Here is a 19,197-nt window from a genome sequence, read left to right as displayed (position 1 = left end):
ATACCTCCCACTTTACTAAGGGAGTATTCTTAACTTGTGGTCCTTAGACACCTCTCTGATTTCATTCTCTATCACTCTCCTGTGCACTCATCCCAGTATAGAAGGCCATACTGCCCTTCTATTTGTTTCTTGATTATTCCATGTTTAAGGCATTTAAACTTGTTTCTTCTGCCTGGAATGCTCTCCCCTTTGGAGATCCTCAGCCCTCATTCAAAACTCATAATTAGTAGGAAAAAACTCTGTACATGTGGATTTTTCTGGGGAAGTGGTCTCAGTTCCTAGTAACAATGAATACTCTCTGACAATTGAGTAAGAGAATCCAAACAGTACTCCCCAGCTAAATATGTCAGCAGAATGTTTCTATAAATCAAGCAGACACAGATTAAAGCCACAGAGCCCTCTTGTTTTAAGTGAATAAGCAAAAAAAGATTACTACCTCTTCTCATTAGTTTCCACTGCATCCCTGGATCTCTGTTTTGCAAATAACTTGGCCATTCTTTTAGCTTTGTTCTTTTGTCTATTGCTCATTCCTGCTCGAAACTCTGAGTCAATCAATTCAGCTGCCTGAAGAGTCTAAAAGAATAAAAAAATGCTGAGTTGGAACTTTTGAAATTAAAATAAGTACCTATAGTCTCCGCCTCAGAAGAAGACCAAGTCTATAAATTTCAGTATATATACATCGATCACATTCTTTGACAGGCTCACTCTTTTGTTGTATGACTGTACCATAATTTCAGTCTTTTCCTCCCTTTTCTCTATTATTCCAACTCCCAACAGATACACATATGCTTCTTAACTTTTTTTATGCTACATTATTAGGCACAAATGTATGATCCTAACCCACAGAGAAGGCCTTGAAGAGGTAAGACTTCAAAATAAAAATAATATCACCAAAAAGTTATGAGAATAAATGTCAATAGAAGAAACTGATCATCACCATCTGCTGAAAAAAATAAATAAATAAATTATAGCCTTAAGTGATTGGTCCAGCATGCTATAGTCCAACTTAGCTCATATGCCCCTTTCCTCTTAACTACTTACTGTCTACTCTTTTTGCTCTTTTCCATTCACAGAAGACACTATAAAGTTCTGTGTGTTAGATTTTTAAGCTCAAGCCTAAAAATCCCTTCTGTGCCTAACCATAAGATTCAGCTGAAATTTATACTTCCACAACCAGTTAAGGTCACTGGTGTGGATGTTCTGCTGCAGTCTTGATCAAGAACCATGGGCACATATATAAGCAATGCAGCTGTAATGACCTATGGCAACGATGAACCTCAAGCAACTTCCCCCAAAGGTCCATGATATATAAACCTGGATTTTGCAAACCCCAAATTAGTGTTGCCTATCCCGCACCCAATTAATCTGATCTCTATAGCCCACTTTCTAATACACCTGCCCATTCATTTTCTTACACCATGTTCAATTACCCATACTGTGATCATATTATTGCATTTTTATTCTAATTTATTTTATTCTATTATCCTCTTTATCTCCTAGTTACATCTTACACTTTCCTTTCTACCCCATTTCCTTCTGTTCCTTTCAGGGTGTTGCTGTATTCTGGCCTCTTCATACTCTCTCTTTTTTCTCTCCTAGTATCTGCCTTTCTCCCCGCTTGTCTGCAGAAGTTATTCATCATCACTCACACCCCCAACCCTAAAAAATACACTTTACAAATTCTAATGGTTTAAAGTGCCATTCGTATAAAGGCAAATAGAACCATTCTCCACCGAAGCAAAGGAAAAGACCAGGGGAATGACAAGACAGGAGATTCATAATTGCAAAGCAGGAATTTTTAATGCAGCCCATGGACCCCTAAAAGAATACTGGGGGTCAGGTAAAAGAGTACTGAACCGCCTGAGATGTAATATCTCATATGTGCATTTTTCCGAAGAGAGCCACAGCTTTTACTAGAGCTTCAAAAGAGTCTGTGGCATAAAAAAAGTTAAGAAGCACAAATGTATCCACTGGGAACTGGAATAGAGGAAGAGGAAGAAAAGAGTGAAATTATGGTACAGCCACAAAACAAAACAGCATGAAGCTGTCCAAAAAGAATGCGGTCAATCTGAATATACTGACACATTAAGCTGTATGAAGTGAGAAAAGGTAAACATGGCTTAAAAGGAATATATATATATATATACACACACACACACACACAAACACACACACACATATACATATATACACACACACAAACACACGCACTTGGTACACAGAAGTTTCAGAAATGATGCACAAGTAACTTGAAAATGGTTGTCTATGGAGCATAGAAATGTCTGTGTCCTGTTGGCAAAAAACTTCCTTTTACTTCATATTATATACCCTTTTTTGGTTGTCTTATTTCTCACTTAAAAAAAAAAGAATAAATCATAACACTAAACACTTCTACTATCGTATCTGACTATAATAGCCCTTACTATCTCTCACTCTCCCAAAAAATTACTTTTCCCTACATCAAAGAACATACCAAAAAAAGAGCAATTGCAGCAATTAGAATCTTTCAATACCAGTAGTGCCTAAAAGGTCTACTACAACTTAACAGTCCAGTGTCTGGGAGGTAGGTTGAGCTTCTAACTCTATAGAATCTGTCATCAGAAATCCAGTTAAAAAAAGATGCTAAATTATGGTGGCACTAAGCAGCAATGAACAGAGCTAAGTATAACATTTTCTTAAACTATAATTACGTAAGCAAAATGAAGCAAACCCTTTGTATTATTACTTGCAATCAAATAACCAAACGTTTTACCTACAGGTTGTTTGTTAACAAAGGATGCTGAAGTTGGGGTATAATCCAAATCCTCATCATTGAAAAGTTCTTCAGTACTCATTCCAATTGCTTCTCCCATATTAAGGCCAAGTTTCTTCTGTAGTAATTTTCGTTGGCGTGCTATCCTCTCTTTAGGATCCACTTCACCTTTCAACAGAAAAGAAATACGTTTTCTCCAAATCAGTTAAGAAGTTTTCTAATACGTGCACATCAAACTCTATCAAAATAAAAAAATACACAAAGCATCCCTTCTGCCAATAAAACCAACCATATTCATTCATGATCATCTCATAAACTCTGTTACCTAATCACATTGGAAAATAGTGTTCTAGTTAACAAAACATTCTGGGAGTTTTCACTGAGATTCCCGCGTTCCCCAACTGTTAGTTAGTAAATATACATAAAATAATAAGATTCATTCCTGGGCCAGGTGCAGTGGCTCACACCTGTAATCCCAGCACTTTGGGTGGCCAAGGTGGGAGGATCACTTGAGCCCAGGAGTTTGAGACCAGTCTGGACAACGTAGGGAGACCCCATCTCTATAAAAAATAATTAGCAGGGCATGATGGTACACACCTGTAGTCCCAGCTACTCCAGGGGCTGAAGGCGAGAGGCTTGCTTCAGCCCAGGTCAAGGCTGCAGTGAGCTGTGATTAAAACACTGCAGTACAGCCTGGGAAACAGAGTGAGACCCTGTCTCAAAAAAAAAAAAAAAAATACATCTCTATGGAAACAAATCAATTTTATTTTATAGCTACACCTGTACCTCCTATGAAAGCTCTCACTGGGCTAAAAAAACATCTAGATTTTGTTCAACAGTAAAAGGACTCAACAAACAAATGCTTACTCCAAGTGTAGCCTTTATGTATTCTGAGCTGATACAGCCCTAATATCCCAAATAATAAAGAGAATAAAAGTAGACAGGTTTTTAAATGTCTCAAGTAAAACCCTCAATCCTTCGGTGCAAAACAGACAAAACAGAACATACCAAAGGGCATTTAAAAATAAAAATTTGCCCTTAAAACAGCTAAGCTGTAAAAGACAGTTATACCTTACTGAAAAAAATTTGATATTTTAAAAACAATAACGATCTGCTTCTAATAATGGCTGAGTTAGTTCCTATTGGACTAACCCTCTGCACCTAACAAACTCTGGCCAGAACACAAAAAACAAACTACCTAAAGGCACCAGGAAAAAAAAAAAAAAAAAAGGCATTTACTTAGGGGAATTGTCAGTACTTAAAAAGATGGGAATAGCACTAAAAGCTAAAAGCTACAAAAGCAAAAAGCTACAAAAAAAAAAGTTTCCCCTTTTTCTAGCTTTTAGCCTGAAGATAGAGCCAGTCCATAAAATGCGTGGCAGCTAAAATTTGAATTAAAAACCTAGTCTTGTTTCCCCCCACCCCCCACAAAGGACAAGGTCTCTCACTCTGATACCCACGCTGGAGTGCAGTAGGTACAATCATAGCTCACTGCAGCCTCAAACTCCTGGACTTAAGGAGTCCTCCTGCCTCAGCCTTCTGAGTAGCTAGGACTATATGCATGTGTCACCATTCCTGGCTAATTTTTTTTTAATTTTTAATTTTAGAGATGGGGTTTATTATGTTTGCCCAGGCTGGTTTTGAACTCCTGGCCTCGAGCAGTCCTCCTGCCTTGGCCTATCAAAGCGCTAGGATTACAAGCGTGAGCCACTGCACCTGGCCAAAACCCACAGTCTTTCTGGCTTGGCTTGAAGAATGAGAAGAGAGTTAGGGGCCATTACAATCCCAGGAAGTTAGAAAGGGAAAACCCCAAAAGAAAGAGAGCCAGAGAGAAGAGGGTCAAAATTCTCTGTAAACTCAGCCCAAATCTCTGGTTGACCTCTGAACTATGCATGCCCAGAGCAGACTCCAAACAATGCAGCTAAAGCTAAAATCCAAAAAGCTAAAATTGAGATTTGAGCTATTGTCCAGAGCAAAGAAGAATGAGTTTGAAATTTTGAGTTCCACCAAAGTAAATGTCTGCTAAAACAAGCAAGCAAAAACAAGCAAAACAATCTTTGGAAGAATATAACAGAATCTAGTCTACACCGCATAACATTCATAATGTGCAGAATAACTGACAAAATTAAAAGCAAAGAAAAGAAAATGTAACCCATTTTTAAAAGAAAGATAATTAATGGATACCAACTCTGAGATGTCTCAGATGTTAGAATTAAAAGGTTTTAGGGTTTCTGTTTGTTTTTTGAGACAGGCTCTTGCTCTACTACTCAGGCTGGAGTGCAGTAGCATGATGACAGCTCACTGGAGCCTTGTCCACCTAGACTCAAGCAATTCTCCCACCTCAGCGTCCTGAGTAGCTGGGACCACAGGCATGCACCACCACACCCAGTTAATTTTTTATTTTTTGTGGAGGTGGGGTCTCTCTAGACTGCCCAGGCTGGTCTCAAACTCCTGGGCTCAAGACATCTTCCCACTTCGGCCTCCCAAAGTGCTGGGATTACAGGCCTGAGTTACTGCACCCAACCAGAATGCAAGATTCGTAAGCAACTAATATAACAACGCTCAATGTAAAAGAAGATACTGTCACAATGAATGAAAGATAGGATACCTTGGTAGAGAATCAGAAACTATAAAAAAGAACCAGGCTGGGTACAGTGGCTCACATCTGTAATCCCAACAGTCTGGGAGGCCGAGGCAGGAGGATCGCTTCAGCCCAGGAGTTCAAGACCAGCCTGGGCAACATGGCAAAATCCCATCTGGACAAAAAATTTTAAAAATATATAGAATTGTACACTTTAAAAAGGTGAATTAAATAATGTGCAAAATATGCCAATATAACTTTTTTTTTTTTTAATAAAAAAGAAGTTCTGGGGCAGGCATAGTGGCTCACACCTATAATCCCAGCACTTTGGGAAGCCAAGGTGGGAGAATCGCTTGAGGCCAGGAATTTGGGACCAGCCTGGGTAACATAGCAAGACCCCCATCTCCACAGAAAAAAAAATTAAAAATTAGCCAGGCGTGGTGGCACGTGCCTGTGGTCCTAGCAAGATGGGAGGATTGCTTGAGCCCAGGAGTTCAAGGGTGCAGTGAGCTACGATCATATCACTGAACTCCAGCCTGGGCAACAGAGTGAGATCCTGTCTCTAAATAAATAAATAAATAAATAAATAAATAAATAAATAAATAGTTCTAAAACTGAAAAATACAGTATCTGAAAAAAAAATTTTAAACCACTGGATAGACTTAACAGCTTAATGGAAAATAATAGGACAAAATGCAAGTGAACTTAAGGATAAAGCAATACTGTTCTCACTCATAGGTGGGAATTGAACAATGAGAACACTTGGACACAGGGCGAGGAATGTCGCACACCAGGGCCTGTCGTGGGGTGGGGGGATGGGGGAGGGATGGCATTAGGAGAAATACTTAATGTAAATGACGAGTTAATGCGTGCAGCAAACCAACACGGCACATGTATACATATGTGACAAACCTGCACGTTGTGCACATGTACCCTAGAACTTAAAGTATAATAATAAAAAAAGATAAAGCAATACAAAGTACCCAATCTAAAGAACAAACAGAAAAAAGATATAAAGAAACAAAAGCCCAAATATGAAATTAAGAAAACAATTCTATTTACGATAGCAACTTGTATTCTGTCAAGTATAAAATGAAAAAAATTAAAAACTAAATGAAAATGTTCATGCATCATAAGAGTAAATATTGTTAAAACACTAATATTTCCCAAATGTATACAGAGATTCAACAAAATTGCTATCAAAATCCCAGCTGGCTTTTTTTTTTTTTTTTTTGCAAACATTGACAGACTGGTCCTAAAATTCATATGGAAATGCAAGAGACTCAGAATAACCAAAACAATCTTGAAAAACAGGAACAAAGTTGGAGGCTCATGCATCTTGATTTCAGAACTTACTACAATGCAACAATAATTTAGACAATGTGGTACTCGCGTAAGAATAGACATCAATGGAATAGAATTAAGAGTCCTGAAATAAACCTATGTGTCCGATGGTCAATTGATTTTTGACAAGGGTTCCAGAGCAATTCAATGAGAAAGAGAACAGTATATTCTACAAATAGTGTTGAGACAACAGGATAGCCACACGCAAAAGAATGAAGTTGGACCCTTAACCGCAAAACATATACAAAAAAAACCTCAAAATCGATAAAATAATTAAAAACTAAAGCTATAAAACTCTCAGAAGAAAACAGAGGTAAATGAGCTTGAATTTGGCAAGTTTCTTACATATAATACCAAAAACTTGAGAAACAAACAAAACAATACAAAAAAATTGGACTTCATAAAAATTTAAAACTTTTATGCTTCTTACCACAGAGGAAATGAAAAGATAACCTATAGAGCAGTAGAAAATATGTGTAAATCAGGCTGGGGGTGATGGCTCATGCCTGTAATCCCAGCACTTTGGGAAGCCAAGGCCGGTGGTTCACCTGAGGTCAGGAGTTCAAGACCAGCCTGGCCACAACAGTGAAACCCTATCTCTACTAAAAATTAAAAAATTAGCTGGGTGTGGGGCAGGCACCAGTAATCCCAGCTACTGCAGGAAGGAGCCAAGGCAGGAGAATCATTTGAACTCAGGAGGTGGAGGCTGCAGTGAGCAGAGATCACACCACTCCACTACAGCCTGGGTAATGGAGTGAGACTCTGTCTCAAAAAAAAAAAGAAAAGAAAAGAAAAGAAAAAGAAAAAAAGGGAACGTGTAAATCACATATCTGGTATCTGGTAAGAAGCTTGTATTGAGAACATATACTCTTATAACTCATAATAAAAGGGCAAATAACCCAATGAAAAACGTGCAAGTTATATGAATTGACATTTCTCTAAAGAAGGTATACAAATGGTCAATACGTGAAATGAAGTTCAACATTATTGGACATCAGGGAAATGCAAATCAAAATCACAATGAGATATCACTTCACACCACTAGTATGGCTATAATCAAAACATCAGATAATAAGTGTTAGGAAAAGATGTTGAGAAATTGAATGTAAAATAGCAGAGCCACTTTGGAAAACTCTGGCAGTTTCTCAAATGGTAAAATACAGTTACCATATGAGCCAATAATTCCACTCCTAGGTATCTACCTGAGGGAAATTAAAACATACGTCCAAACAAAACCTTGTACATGAATTTTTACAGCAGTATTTTTCTTTCTTTCTTTTTTTTTTTTAGACGGAGTTTCGCTCTTGTTGCCCAGGCTGAAGTGCAATGGCGCGATCTCGGGTCACCGCAATCTCTGCCTCCCAGGTTCAAGCAATTCTCCTGCCTCAGCCTCCCAAGTAGCTGGGATTACAGGCATGCATCACCACGCCTGGCTAATTTTTGTATTTTTAGTAGAAATGGGGTTTCTCCATGTTGGTCAGGCTGGTCTCAAACTCCTGACCTCAGCTGATCACCCGCCTTTGCCTCCCAGCAGTATTTTTCAAAACAGATAAAAGGTAGAAACAACCCAAATGTCCATCAACTAAAGAAAGGCTTTTACAAATTGTGGTATTCATACAATGGAATATTATTTGGCCATAAAATGAAATACTACCACATCATATCCATTAGGATGGCAACTATCAAAAAACAGAAAATAACAAGAGTTGGCAAGGATGTAGAGAAATTGGAACCCTTGTGTACTGTTGGTAGAAATGTAAAATGATGCAGCTGTTAGGGAAAACTGAATGGCAGCTCCTCAAAAAATTAAAAATAGAATGACCATCTGATCCAGCCATTTACTTCTGGGTATATACCCCAAAGAACTGAAAGCAGTAACTCAAACAGATATCTGTACATCCATGTTCACAGTAGCATTATTCACAACAGTCAAAATGTGGAATAAGCCTGTGTCCACTGATGGATGAATGGATAAACAAAATTTATATACATACAATGGACTATGATTCAGCCTTAAAAAGAAAGGAAATTCTGTCCTATACTACAACACAGATGAACCTTGAGGACATCAAGTTAAGTGAAATAAGCCCATCACAAGAAGACAAACACTGTAGGATTCACTTACATGAGGCATCTAGAGTAGTCAAATTCATGGAGACAGAAAGAATGGTGGTTGCCAGGGGCTGGGGAAAGGGGGAAAGGGGGAAATGGGGATTTGACGTTTAATAGGTAGTTTCAGTTTTGCATGATGAAGACTTCTGGAGACTGGCTGCACAACAATGTGACTGTACTTAACATTACTAAACTTAAGTTTTAAAAACGGTTAAGGACAGTAAATTTTTTGTTATATATATTTTACCACAATTTTAAAAACCTGATACATCCCTTAACAGTAATAAAATTTAGAAAAGAAAAAAAAGTACTGATATACGCTGTCATATAGATGAACCTTGAAAATATTCTCTTAGGTAAAAAAAAACCCACCACAAAAGACCACATATTGTATGATTCAATTTACCAGCCACATGCCATTTAATGATAAGTACATTCTGAGAAATGTGTCATTCAGTGATTTTGTGGTTGTTGTCAACATCACAGTGTGCTTACACAAACCTAGATCATAAAGCCTACAACACAGCTACACTGTATGGTATAGCCTGCTGCTCCTAGGCTACAAACCTGTACAGCATGTTACTAAATACTGTAGGCAACTGTAACGCAATGGTAAGTATTCATATATCTAAACATAGAAAAGGTACAGTAAAAATACAGTAGTATAATTTTATGGGAACACAACTGTATATGCAGTCCTAGTCTGTTGCTGACTTAAATGCTGTTATGTGGTATGTGACCAAATATAAAATGTTGAGAATAAGCAAATCTAAAGAGACCAAAAGTAGACTCATGGTTGCTGGGAAGAGGAGGGAAGGAAGTAAGAGGATAAAAGGGTGATAGCTAAGGATATGGGGTTTCTTCTTAAAGTCACGAAAATGTTCTAAAATTGTGGTGATAGTTACACATACCTGTGAGTATACTAAAAACCACTGAATTGTATACTTTAAATGATGAATTGTATAATGTATAAATTATATCTCAATAAAGCTGCTTGAAAATTTTTTTAAAGATTGGTCTACCCAGGAGGGAAAAACACTAGGCATCCAAAAGACTGCTTGATCACAACCCCAATACACTTACACAGAGCCTAAAATTGGTCCTCTCATTTCAGGCGAAGCCCTATTGGGGGAAATAATCTACACAACCAGCTGCAAAGGAAACCCAGACCAGTATGTATACTAATCATATATGGTGTCATTAATATATATGAGGGGACAAACACAGATCAACATTTAAAGAAAACCTAACTACAGGGTTTTAAACAAGCACTGTTCAGCAAGCTGTGACTTACTAGCACTAAAAAACTGAGTTCCCAAGAAACTGCAGTTCCCAATCCTGGTTACATATCAGAATCACCTATAGGACTTTTCTTTTTTTTTTTATTTGGAGACGGAGTTTCACTCTCGTCACCCAGGCTGAAGTGCAATGGCCATGATCGCAGCTCACTGCAACCTCCGCCTCCCGGGTTCAAGCCATTCTCCTGTCTCAGCCTCCAGAGTAGCTGGGATTACAGGCACCCGCCTCCACACCCAGCTAATTTTCATATTTTTAGTACAGACAGGGTTTCACCATGTTGGCCAGGCTGGTCTCGAACTCCCGATCTCAGGTGAACTGCCCGTCTCGTCCTCCCAAAGTGCTGGGATTACAGGTGTGACGCACCACACTGAGCCGGGCTTTTCTTTGAAATACAATTACCTAGACTTCTTCAAAGATCTATGAAATCAGAATATGGCAAAACCAAAATATATATAATTTGGATCTCTGATAATGTCCATGAATACACTAGTAAAGTTAGTAAACTTACTATTTAGTGATATAAATGAAAAGATTTTGAAGAGTTTTACCTCCATTATTAGAAAAACTATGCTTTTCCAAAACTTAAGCAAATTATCCTCTTAATTCTCTGCAAAAATAACTAGATCTTTTAACAGAAACCATACTAAACAAGATGAAATGAGTATTTGACATTTTTTATGATAAAAAAGTGAATATATTAATAAGCCTCTAAATGACGATTAATTAGCAACAGAGTGTTATTCTGTTTTGTTTTTTACTCAAAAAGGCAAATTATTTACTTACAAAAATCCATTTAAAACATCAAGGTTTTTTCCCCGCTCCAGGCCATTATCTTGAATGGCCAAAACAGTAATTTTATATTCAGATAGATTCTGTAAGTTTAAAAATATTAGGACAATACCTATCCCGGTATTTTTTTCTTCTTATTTTGAGATGGAGTCTACCTCTGCTGCCCAGGCTGGAGTGCAGTGGTGTGATCTCGGCTCATGCAACCTCCGCCTCCCAAGTTCAAGCAATTCTCCTGCCTCAGCCTCACGGGTAGCTGGCATTACAGGCGCTCGCGACCACGCCTGGCTAATTTTTGTATTTTTAGTAGAGACAGGGTTTCGCCATGTTGGTTAGGCTGCTCTCGAACTCCTGACCTCAGGTGATCCACCCACCTCGGCCTCTCAAAGTGCTGGGATTACAGGCGTGAATACCTATCCAAGTCTTATTTTTCACTGTTAGTTTTTGCGTTGGACACCAGCATGAGTAAACCCAATAATATCAGAAATATGTGATAAAAACAAAACAATCAATCTCTCAAATTTCCAGAATTGTAAAAACATTACTACAATCTATACTAATCCTGATTTTATAATATATTAAACTGGGGCTCTTGGGGAACACTTTATAATTTCCATACTACATAATAAAATTGTTGCTGAAATATTAATATGTATCAACTAATGATGCACATATTCACTTAAAGGAGAAAAAATACTCATATTGTAGCTTTAAACCAAATACTGCTGGGTTACCTCCCATTCATAGCATCCCCCGCCACCTGCAAACTTCAGTTAATTTACATTTCATGACATGTTAGTTTACGTGTGACTAATGAACAGCATACCAAAGTGACAAATTAGTCTGAAAAAACAAATTCTAGACTTTCTTCTCAGAACCACTACAGACCTGATTTTTCATCTTGGACTTCAAATTCGGCACCAGCAGATCCCAGGAGTGATGCACCATGTTGTAACAATCTACATATATCAAATCTGTCAAAATTCAATCGCTCTGTAGTAGGTGAATCTTCCATAGAACTTTCGGAAGTAGGTTCTACATGAGGTTTAAAAATATTAATTTGACCATATAGCCAAAGTGTGGAATGAAAGAAAATAGCATATCATTACTTGGGTTGCATGGGTTACACACACACACACACACACACACACACAAACTTTTTTTTAAGAAGTGAGGTCTTGCTCTGTTGCCCAGGCTGGAATGTAGTGGCATAATCACAGTTCACTGTATCCTCAAACTCCTGGGATCAAGGACTTCTTCTGCCTCAGCCTCCAGAGTAGCTAGGACTACAGGTGAACACAACCACGCCTAGCTAAGTGTTTTTTATTTATTTTGGTAGAGACAAGGGTCTCACCATCTTGCCCCAGGCTGGTCTCAAACTCTGGGGCTCAAGCAATCCCCTCCTGCCTCAACTTCCCAAAGTGCTGGAATTTACAGGCCTAAGCCACTGTACCCGGATAGTAATATTTTGAGAAAAGTAAAAGTGGAGTAAGTAGAAAAGCTACTGTGGGTTTATGATCAGTTCTTAGTTATCTGTGAATAAGTTGGTGGTTCCTTTTCCACAGACCATCAGATGTTAGTGAGTATACGTGTAACTGTGTCCAACCACAAAAGCAAAATGTTATTTATATAAAGAAATTGCATTCCCATGTTAAAATGTATATGTTAAATATCATGCTGTCTCTATTTACTGTTAGAGTTTAAAAATACTAAGGTAACAGCATGAGTTCATTATAGTGCTCAGTTAGAAGACAAAAATATTCACAGAATGTATTCATGAATAAGGCTAATAAGAATCATCCCTCCCCATACCTGAGGAACAGGCTGAGCCACAAAGCAACTATGCACTCAGCAGGACTCAGTTCCCATACTCTGGGCAAATAAGAATCTCCTGGTAACTTGCTAAAATCACATATCCATGTGAGGTCTAAAAACATCTATAAAATGTTCTGTATTCCTTCCTCAAAAAGCTGTAAGTTATACATGTTAAAATATAATTACTTACTGACTTAATAGTTTGTTTAGCTGGCATCTGCATGAAATTCATCTGTAAACTAAAGTATAACTGCTTAACTTAAAAGGAATTTCTATTAGTATTTTAAGTTTTCTAGTGATGATAAGCAAATTCATTTAGTAAAAATTTTAAAGCTAGTTAAAAATTTAATGCTAGCTTAATGCTAGTTTTTTAAAAAAATTAAGTCTTTTAAAAACGGAACTAAGTTGTACCATCTTTACATACCAAACTAAGTGGGGATAACAAGCTGAAAAGGAAAATGCTCTTTTCTAAAACAAGTTATAACTTCTCTAGTCACACATTTCATTTAATGAGAGAAGACAAATTAACAAAATAACTCAAAATAACAGGTATCAGCAAATATAAAGCAACAGTTTTAGGCAAGCTAAGACTTATGATAAAAGTGATGTTATTAAAGGGAGTTGAGGCCAGGCACAGTGGCTCATGCCTCTAATCCCAGCACTTTGGGAGGCTGATGTGGGTCTCAGCTTGAGGCTAAATCATGCTTGAGGCCAGGAATTCAAACCCCGCCCCCCCCAGCCTGGCCAACAAAGCAAAACCCAATCTGTACTAAAAATACAAAATTAGCTGAGCATGGTGGTGCACACCTGTAATCCCAGCTACTTGGGAGGCTGAGGCACAAGAATCACTTGAACCCAGGAGGCGGAAGCTGCAGTGAGCCAAGACTGCACCACTGCACTCCAGCCTGGGTGACACAGTGAGACTCTGTCTCGAAAAAATAAAATAAAATAAAATAAAATAAAAGTCAGTTGAAAATGAATCTAGTTGTACCATTAAATTTTGATTTAATTAAAATGTGCAACTTTCCAGCTTTTCAAAAGCATGTAATTTGTTTTTAAATGTCATTACAGGCAATCAGAACACATTTTTTCCCACTACAAAAAATCCAAAAAAGGGCACATAAAAAACAAGACTTCACATTCCAAATATCCATATATAATTGTGCTTAAATGTAGAAAATAACTACCCTATACTATTCTCCCAGCAACAAGAAAAAAAGACTTTCAAATATTTACATTGTACTGATTTAACTTTTTTTAGAATGTCAATTACTTGAAGGGAAGTAATAACCCTTGTAAATCAAGCATACTGTAGAATTTGTAATTTAAAATGTATACAAAAACATTTTCTATATCCAGTAGTTTTTTTTTTTTTAATGTGGTGAAAAATCACCTTATTCAGTATCATTTCCTGACAAAGCTGTACCTAAAAGCGTGGAAATTAAGACTTTAAAATTGAAATTATTAAAATACAAAATGCACATTATAATTAATTCTACAGTTAGGTTTTTACTTAAAACTACTTTCTCCCCTTAAAAGCACCTTGTCTGGTTCTCGGCACTGGATTCCACTCAGGTACATTTTTCACTATAGCTTCAACAGCTTGTCCTGCTGCGATCCGGGTATCCCAATTTGCACTCCTTAAATATATCAACACCTTAAAAATTATAAAATAAAAGTTACGTATACAAAAATATTGTTTGCGCAAGGTAGCCAGAACAGAGAAATACAAATTTACTTGTTATTAATGTGTAATTTGGCAGCCATCCAAATACATATAAAACACCTTAGAATTATTAAATTCATTTACAAGATTCTATCATTCAGAGAAAAATCACTACCACCTTAAAAAGGGGATTTAAGAAACCTGTGGCCAGGCACAGTGGCTCACACCTATAATCCCAGCACTTTGGGAGGCCGAGGTGGGCAGACCACCTGAGGTCAGGAGTTCAAGACCAGCTTGGCCAACATGGTGAAACTCCATCTCTACAAAAAACACAAAATTAGCCAGGCATGGTGGCACATGCCTGTCATCCCGACTACTTGGGAGGCTGAGACAGGAGAATCACTTGAATCCGGGAGGCAGAGGTTGCAGTGAGCCGAGATGGCGCCACTGCACTCCAATCTGGGCAACAAGAACAAAACTCTGTCACAAAAAGAAAAGAAACTTGTAATAAAAGAATGTTTAAGTACATTTTAAAAATAGCCATTTAACATACTAAAAAGCAAAGTACATATTATTCATTAAGTCCCATTACTTAATGCAAAGAATTGAAAGTTATAAAAACTCAAGTTTAGTATGGTTGTAAGATATAAGATCAATACACAAAATCAATTGTATTTCCACACATTAAACAATCTGGAAATGAAATTAAGAAAACCATGCCATTTACAGTAGCATCAGAATGTAGAAAATACTTAAGAATAAATTTATCAGAAGCAGTGTATGACTTGTACAATGAAAGCTACAAAACACTAAAAATATTGTTGAAGAAATTAAAGATCTAAATAGACATCTTGTGTTCATGGATTCAAAGACTTCAGGTTGTTACAACAGTAATATACTATAAATCAATCAAGAGATTCAACACAATTCCTATCAAAATCCCAGCTTTTTTTTTTTTTTTTTTTTTTTTGCAGAAATGGAAAAGCTGATCTTAAAATGTATATGCAAATGCAAGGGACTCAGAATTACCAAAGCAATCTTGAAAAAAAAAATTTAGTAGACTCACACTTTTTTTATTTTTATTTTTTAGAGATGGGGTCTCAGTGGTACCCAGATTGAAATGCAGTGTCTTAGTCACAGGTGCAATCATAGCACACTGTAGCCTCAAACTCCTGCCCTCAAGCAATTCTCCTGTCTCAGTCTCTTGAGTACCTGTGCCTATGGGCATGTACCACCATACTTGGCAACATACACTTCTTGACTTCAAAACTTTCTACAAAGCAACAGTAATCAAGACAGTGTGGTACTGGCAAAATGATAGACATACGAATCAGTGGAACAGAATTAAGAGTTCATAAATAACCTGTGTCTATGGTCAACTGATTTTCAACAAAGGTGTTGAGACAATTCAATGGAGAAATAATAGTCTTTTCAACAAACGGTGGTGGGATAACTGGAAAGCCACATGTAAAAGAATGATGTTGAACACCCAGCTCATTAACATATACAAAAATTAACTAAAAAACTGACCACAGAACCCAAAAGTAAGAGCTAAAACTATAAAACTCTTAGAGGAGAACTTAGGGGTAAATCTTTGTCACCTTGGATTAGGCAATGGTTTCTTAGATATGACACCAAAAGCAGAAGTGATGTTCAAGAAAGTAAAAAGACAGCTCATAGAAGAGTATATTTCCAAATCAAATACCTATTTCCTAATCATATACCTTTGTGTATTTTGGATACCTTGTATATGAAGAACTATACCATATGAAGAACTTTCACAACTCATAATAAAACGACTAATAACCCAATTTTAAAATGGGCAAGGGATCTGAGGAGACATTTCTCCAAAGAAGATATACAAATGTATTGCTTCTCTGCTTTTTGGCTAAGATCAAGTGAAGACATACAAATGAATAATAAATACATATGCCTGATATCATTAGTCATCAGGGAAATGCAAATCAAACCCCTTCATATCCAGCAGGATGGCTATAATCAAAGTCAGTCAAGAAGTATTGACAAGGATGTGGACAATCTAAGTTCTCATACACTACTATTGAAAACGTAAATAATGGGACCATTTTGGAAAACAGTTTGGCAGTTCCTCATAAAGTTACCATATGGTACAGTAATTCTACTCTCAGGTACATATATATACTCTGGAGAATGGAAAAAAAACCTCCAAAATTTTGTACACAAATTTTCATAGCAGCATTTTTCATAATACAGTAGCCAAAAAGTGAAAACAACCCAAATATTCATCAACCAAAAAATCAGTAAGATGTACACATGTATATCCACACAATGGAATATTATTTGGCAATAAAAATGAATATACATGCTACAATATAAAAACATTATTTTGAGCAAAAGAAATCAATCACAATAGATTACAATTCATTTTATATAAAATGTTCAGGATAGGCAAATCTTCCTATAAAGTTAGTTTAGTGGTTGTCAAGGATCTGGGCATGAGTGAAGGAGTATTGAAGAGTGACTGCTAGTAGGTATGAGGTTTCTTTTTGTGGTGATAAAATGTTTTAAAATTAGAGTACGGTGATGGCTGCTGTACACCATGTTAATATACTAAATACCACTAAATTGAAACTCATGGTATGTAAATTACATTTTAATAAAGCTGTTTAAGAAACAAAACCGGCCAGGAGCGGTGGTTCACGCCTGCAATCCCAGCACTTTGGGAGGCCAAGGTGGGAGGATCACGAGGTCCAGAGATCAAGACCATCCTGGCCAACACGGTGAAACCCCCTCTCCACTAAAAATACAAAAATTAGCTGGGCATGGTGGTGCACGCCTGTAGTCTCAGCTACTCGGGAGGCTAAGGCAGGAGAATCGCCTGAACCCAGGAGGCAGAGGTTGCAGTGAGCCGAGATCACGCTACTGCACTCCAGCCTGAGACTCCGTCTCAAAAAAAAAAAAAGAAAACAAAACCAATGGGCAACAGGAAAACACTGACAGCCGAGGAAAAAGGAAAGACGGTGAGACAGTGCTAAAGGCAAACTTTGCCTCTTTGGGAATGATTTGATGGTTGCCAATATGCTGAGGTCTGAGTGAAGAAGACCAGAACTCACTGGGAAGGCTGGAAAACTTTTCTCAGTTCAGCACAGATGAGGCCTGTTCACTGTTTCACAGTTTCAGGTCATTCAGTCCTCCATTTCTTCCCTTGGGCTAAGGAGAAGAAAGGTGTTGCCTCTCTCTGTCACCAACTTACACACGAATACTGCCTAATATGCATCCTTCTTCATTCTAAGAACGTGGAGCCTGTAGGTATCAAATCACTGTCTCTCCATCTACATCCTAGTTAGAAAGTTCTGATAATATCTAAGTGGGAATTATGTTGGAAAGAGAGTCACTGTTAGTCCTTGTGGTAGCAACCACACAGTACAGATGTGTATGTTGAGAAAGGGCTTAGAACTCCCACTCACACTCAACAGAGATGGGCAGACGAGAATGAAAAAAGGGGGTCAAACTGAAAAGAGAGAGATCCTGAGGCTCCCTATATCTGGGCAATCATATTGCTCCCCTACCCTATCCTGTATCTACCTCCCCAACTCCCCTCCTCCTACACAAAGCACTCCTGCTTTACTCTGCACATCAAGAAATTAAATGTGTAGAATTTGCCACTTATTACCATACAGGTACACTTCAATATGCATACAGAGTTTAGTAAAAATACAGCAGTTGCTTAAGGGAAGAAAATGGACTAGGATTATGAAAACACTGATCCACCAAAGCAGAAAGCCTCCATTTTCAAACAGCTGATAACTAAGAATGTAACAAGACTCCAGCTTCTCATGTATTTCAATCATTGCCCATGAGTACTCATCCATTTGAAGACTACCAACTATGATATAATTATTAGTCATTAAGAACAAGTTAGACTACTAACAAACCAGATAAACAACTTAGTTTATTACCAAACTGGGACAGATTCAAATTTGTGCCACAGGCAAAAGGATCTATATGCAAATCCCTTAAGCTACTAAACTTGATTAAAAAAAAAAAAGTTTAAGTCTTGTGACCAGAAAAAAAAAAAAGAAATAGCAACAATGTTTAAAAATTAAGATGATGTTTACCTTTATTTTTGTGTTCCTATCCATGAATAAGTCTCTACAATTGTATTATGCTAAAAGAAAAAAAAACTTCTTACTTTAGACAGGAGATTATTTAGTTCATGGGGATGAAGCTTCACCACTTCTCCAAGTTGCTGTGCAGCAGCTTTTCTTGTAACAGGAGTAGTGCCAGTATCCAGTAAAATAAAAAGGCGATCTAGCCTGAAATAACAAAAATACAATGGTTATTCTGAAATGTTTTTCCTCGTATGTACGAGTTTGAGTCAATAAATGTACTGAGCAGATGCTATGAATGAAGACCTACGCTAACATAAATGAGCCCCGAAAGGACATTATGGTGAAATAAGTCAGACACAGAAAGATAAATACCGCATATTCTCACTCATAAATGGAAGCTAAAAAGTCGATCTCATAGAAGTCAAGAGTAGAATAAGTGGTTACTAGCAGCTGGGAAGGGTAGGAAAAGCAAGAGGGATGGGGGAGGCTGGTTAACCGTCTATTTACAGCTAAATAGAAGAAACAAGTTCTAGTGTTCTGTGGCACTGCAGAGTGACTAAACAACAATTTACTGTATATTTTCAAATAGCCAGAAGAGAGGCATTTTGAATGTTCCCAACACAAAGAAATGATAAATGTTTAAGGTGAATAATATGCTAATATGATCATTACATTGTATATGTGTATGAAAATATCACACTGTACCCCCATAACAATGTACAATTATCTGTCAATTAAAATAATACTTTTT

General features: G+C 37.3%; 1 protein-coding gene across 2 annotated transcripts in view; it reads right to left on the bottom strand.

Annotated features, from left to right (window-relative positions):
• The window catches only part of BTAF1 (B-TFIID TATA-box binding protein associated factor 1), a 109,410-nt gene that overhangs the window by 78,815 nt on the left and 11,398 nt on the right, over positions 1-19,197 (bottom strand). For both annotated transcript variants that reach the window (XM_019035330.4, XM_019035331.4), the window contains exons 2-6: positions 18,527-18,650; positions 14,232-14,346; positions 11,763-11,909; positions 2,757-2,920; positions 437-573 (exon numbers count right to left, since the gene is read on the bottom strand). In XM_019035330.4, the coding sequence (XP_018890875.1) occupies positions 437-573; positions 2,757-2,920; positions 11,763-11,909; positions 14,232-14,346; positions 18,527-18,650 (687 nt within the window). The remainder of the gene's footprint in view (positions 1-436; positions 574-2,756; positions 2,921-11,762; positions 11,910-14,231; positions 14,347-18,526; positions 18,651-19,197) is intronic.

Source organism: Gorilla gorilla, chromosome 8 (genome assembly GCF_029281585.2).
Source record: "Gorilla gorilla gorilla isolate KB3781 chromosome 8, NHGRI_mGorGor1-v2.1_pri, whole genome shotgun sequence".
Lineage (NCBI taxonomy): Eukaryota > Metazoa > Chordata > Mammalia > Primates > Hominidae > Gorilla > Gorilla gorilla.
Note: the sequence above shows the minus strand (reverse complement) of the source record. Positions and strands in the feature narration are given on the sequence as shown.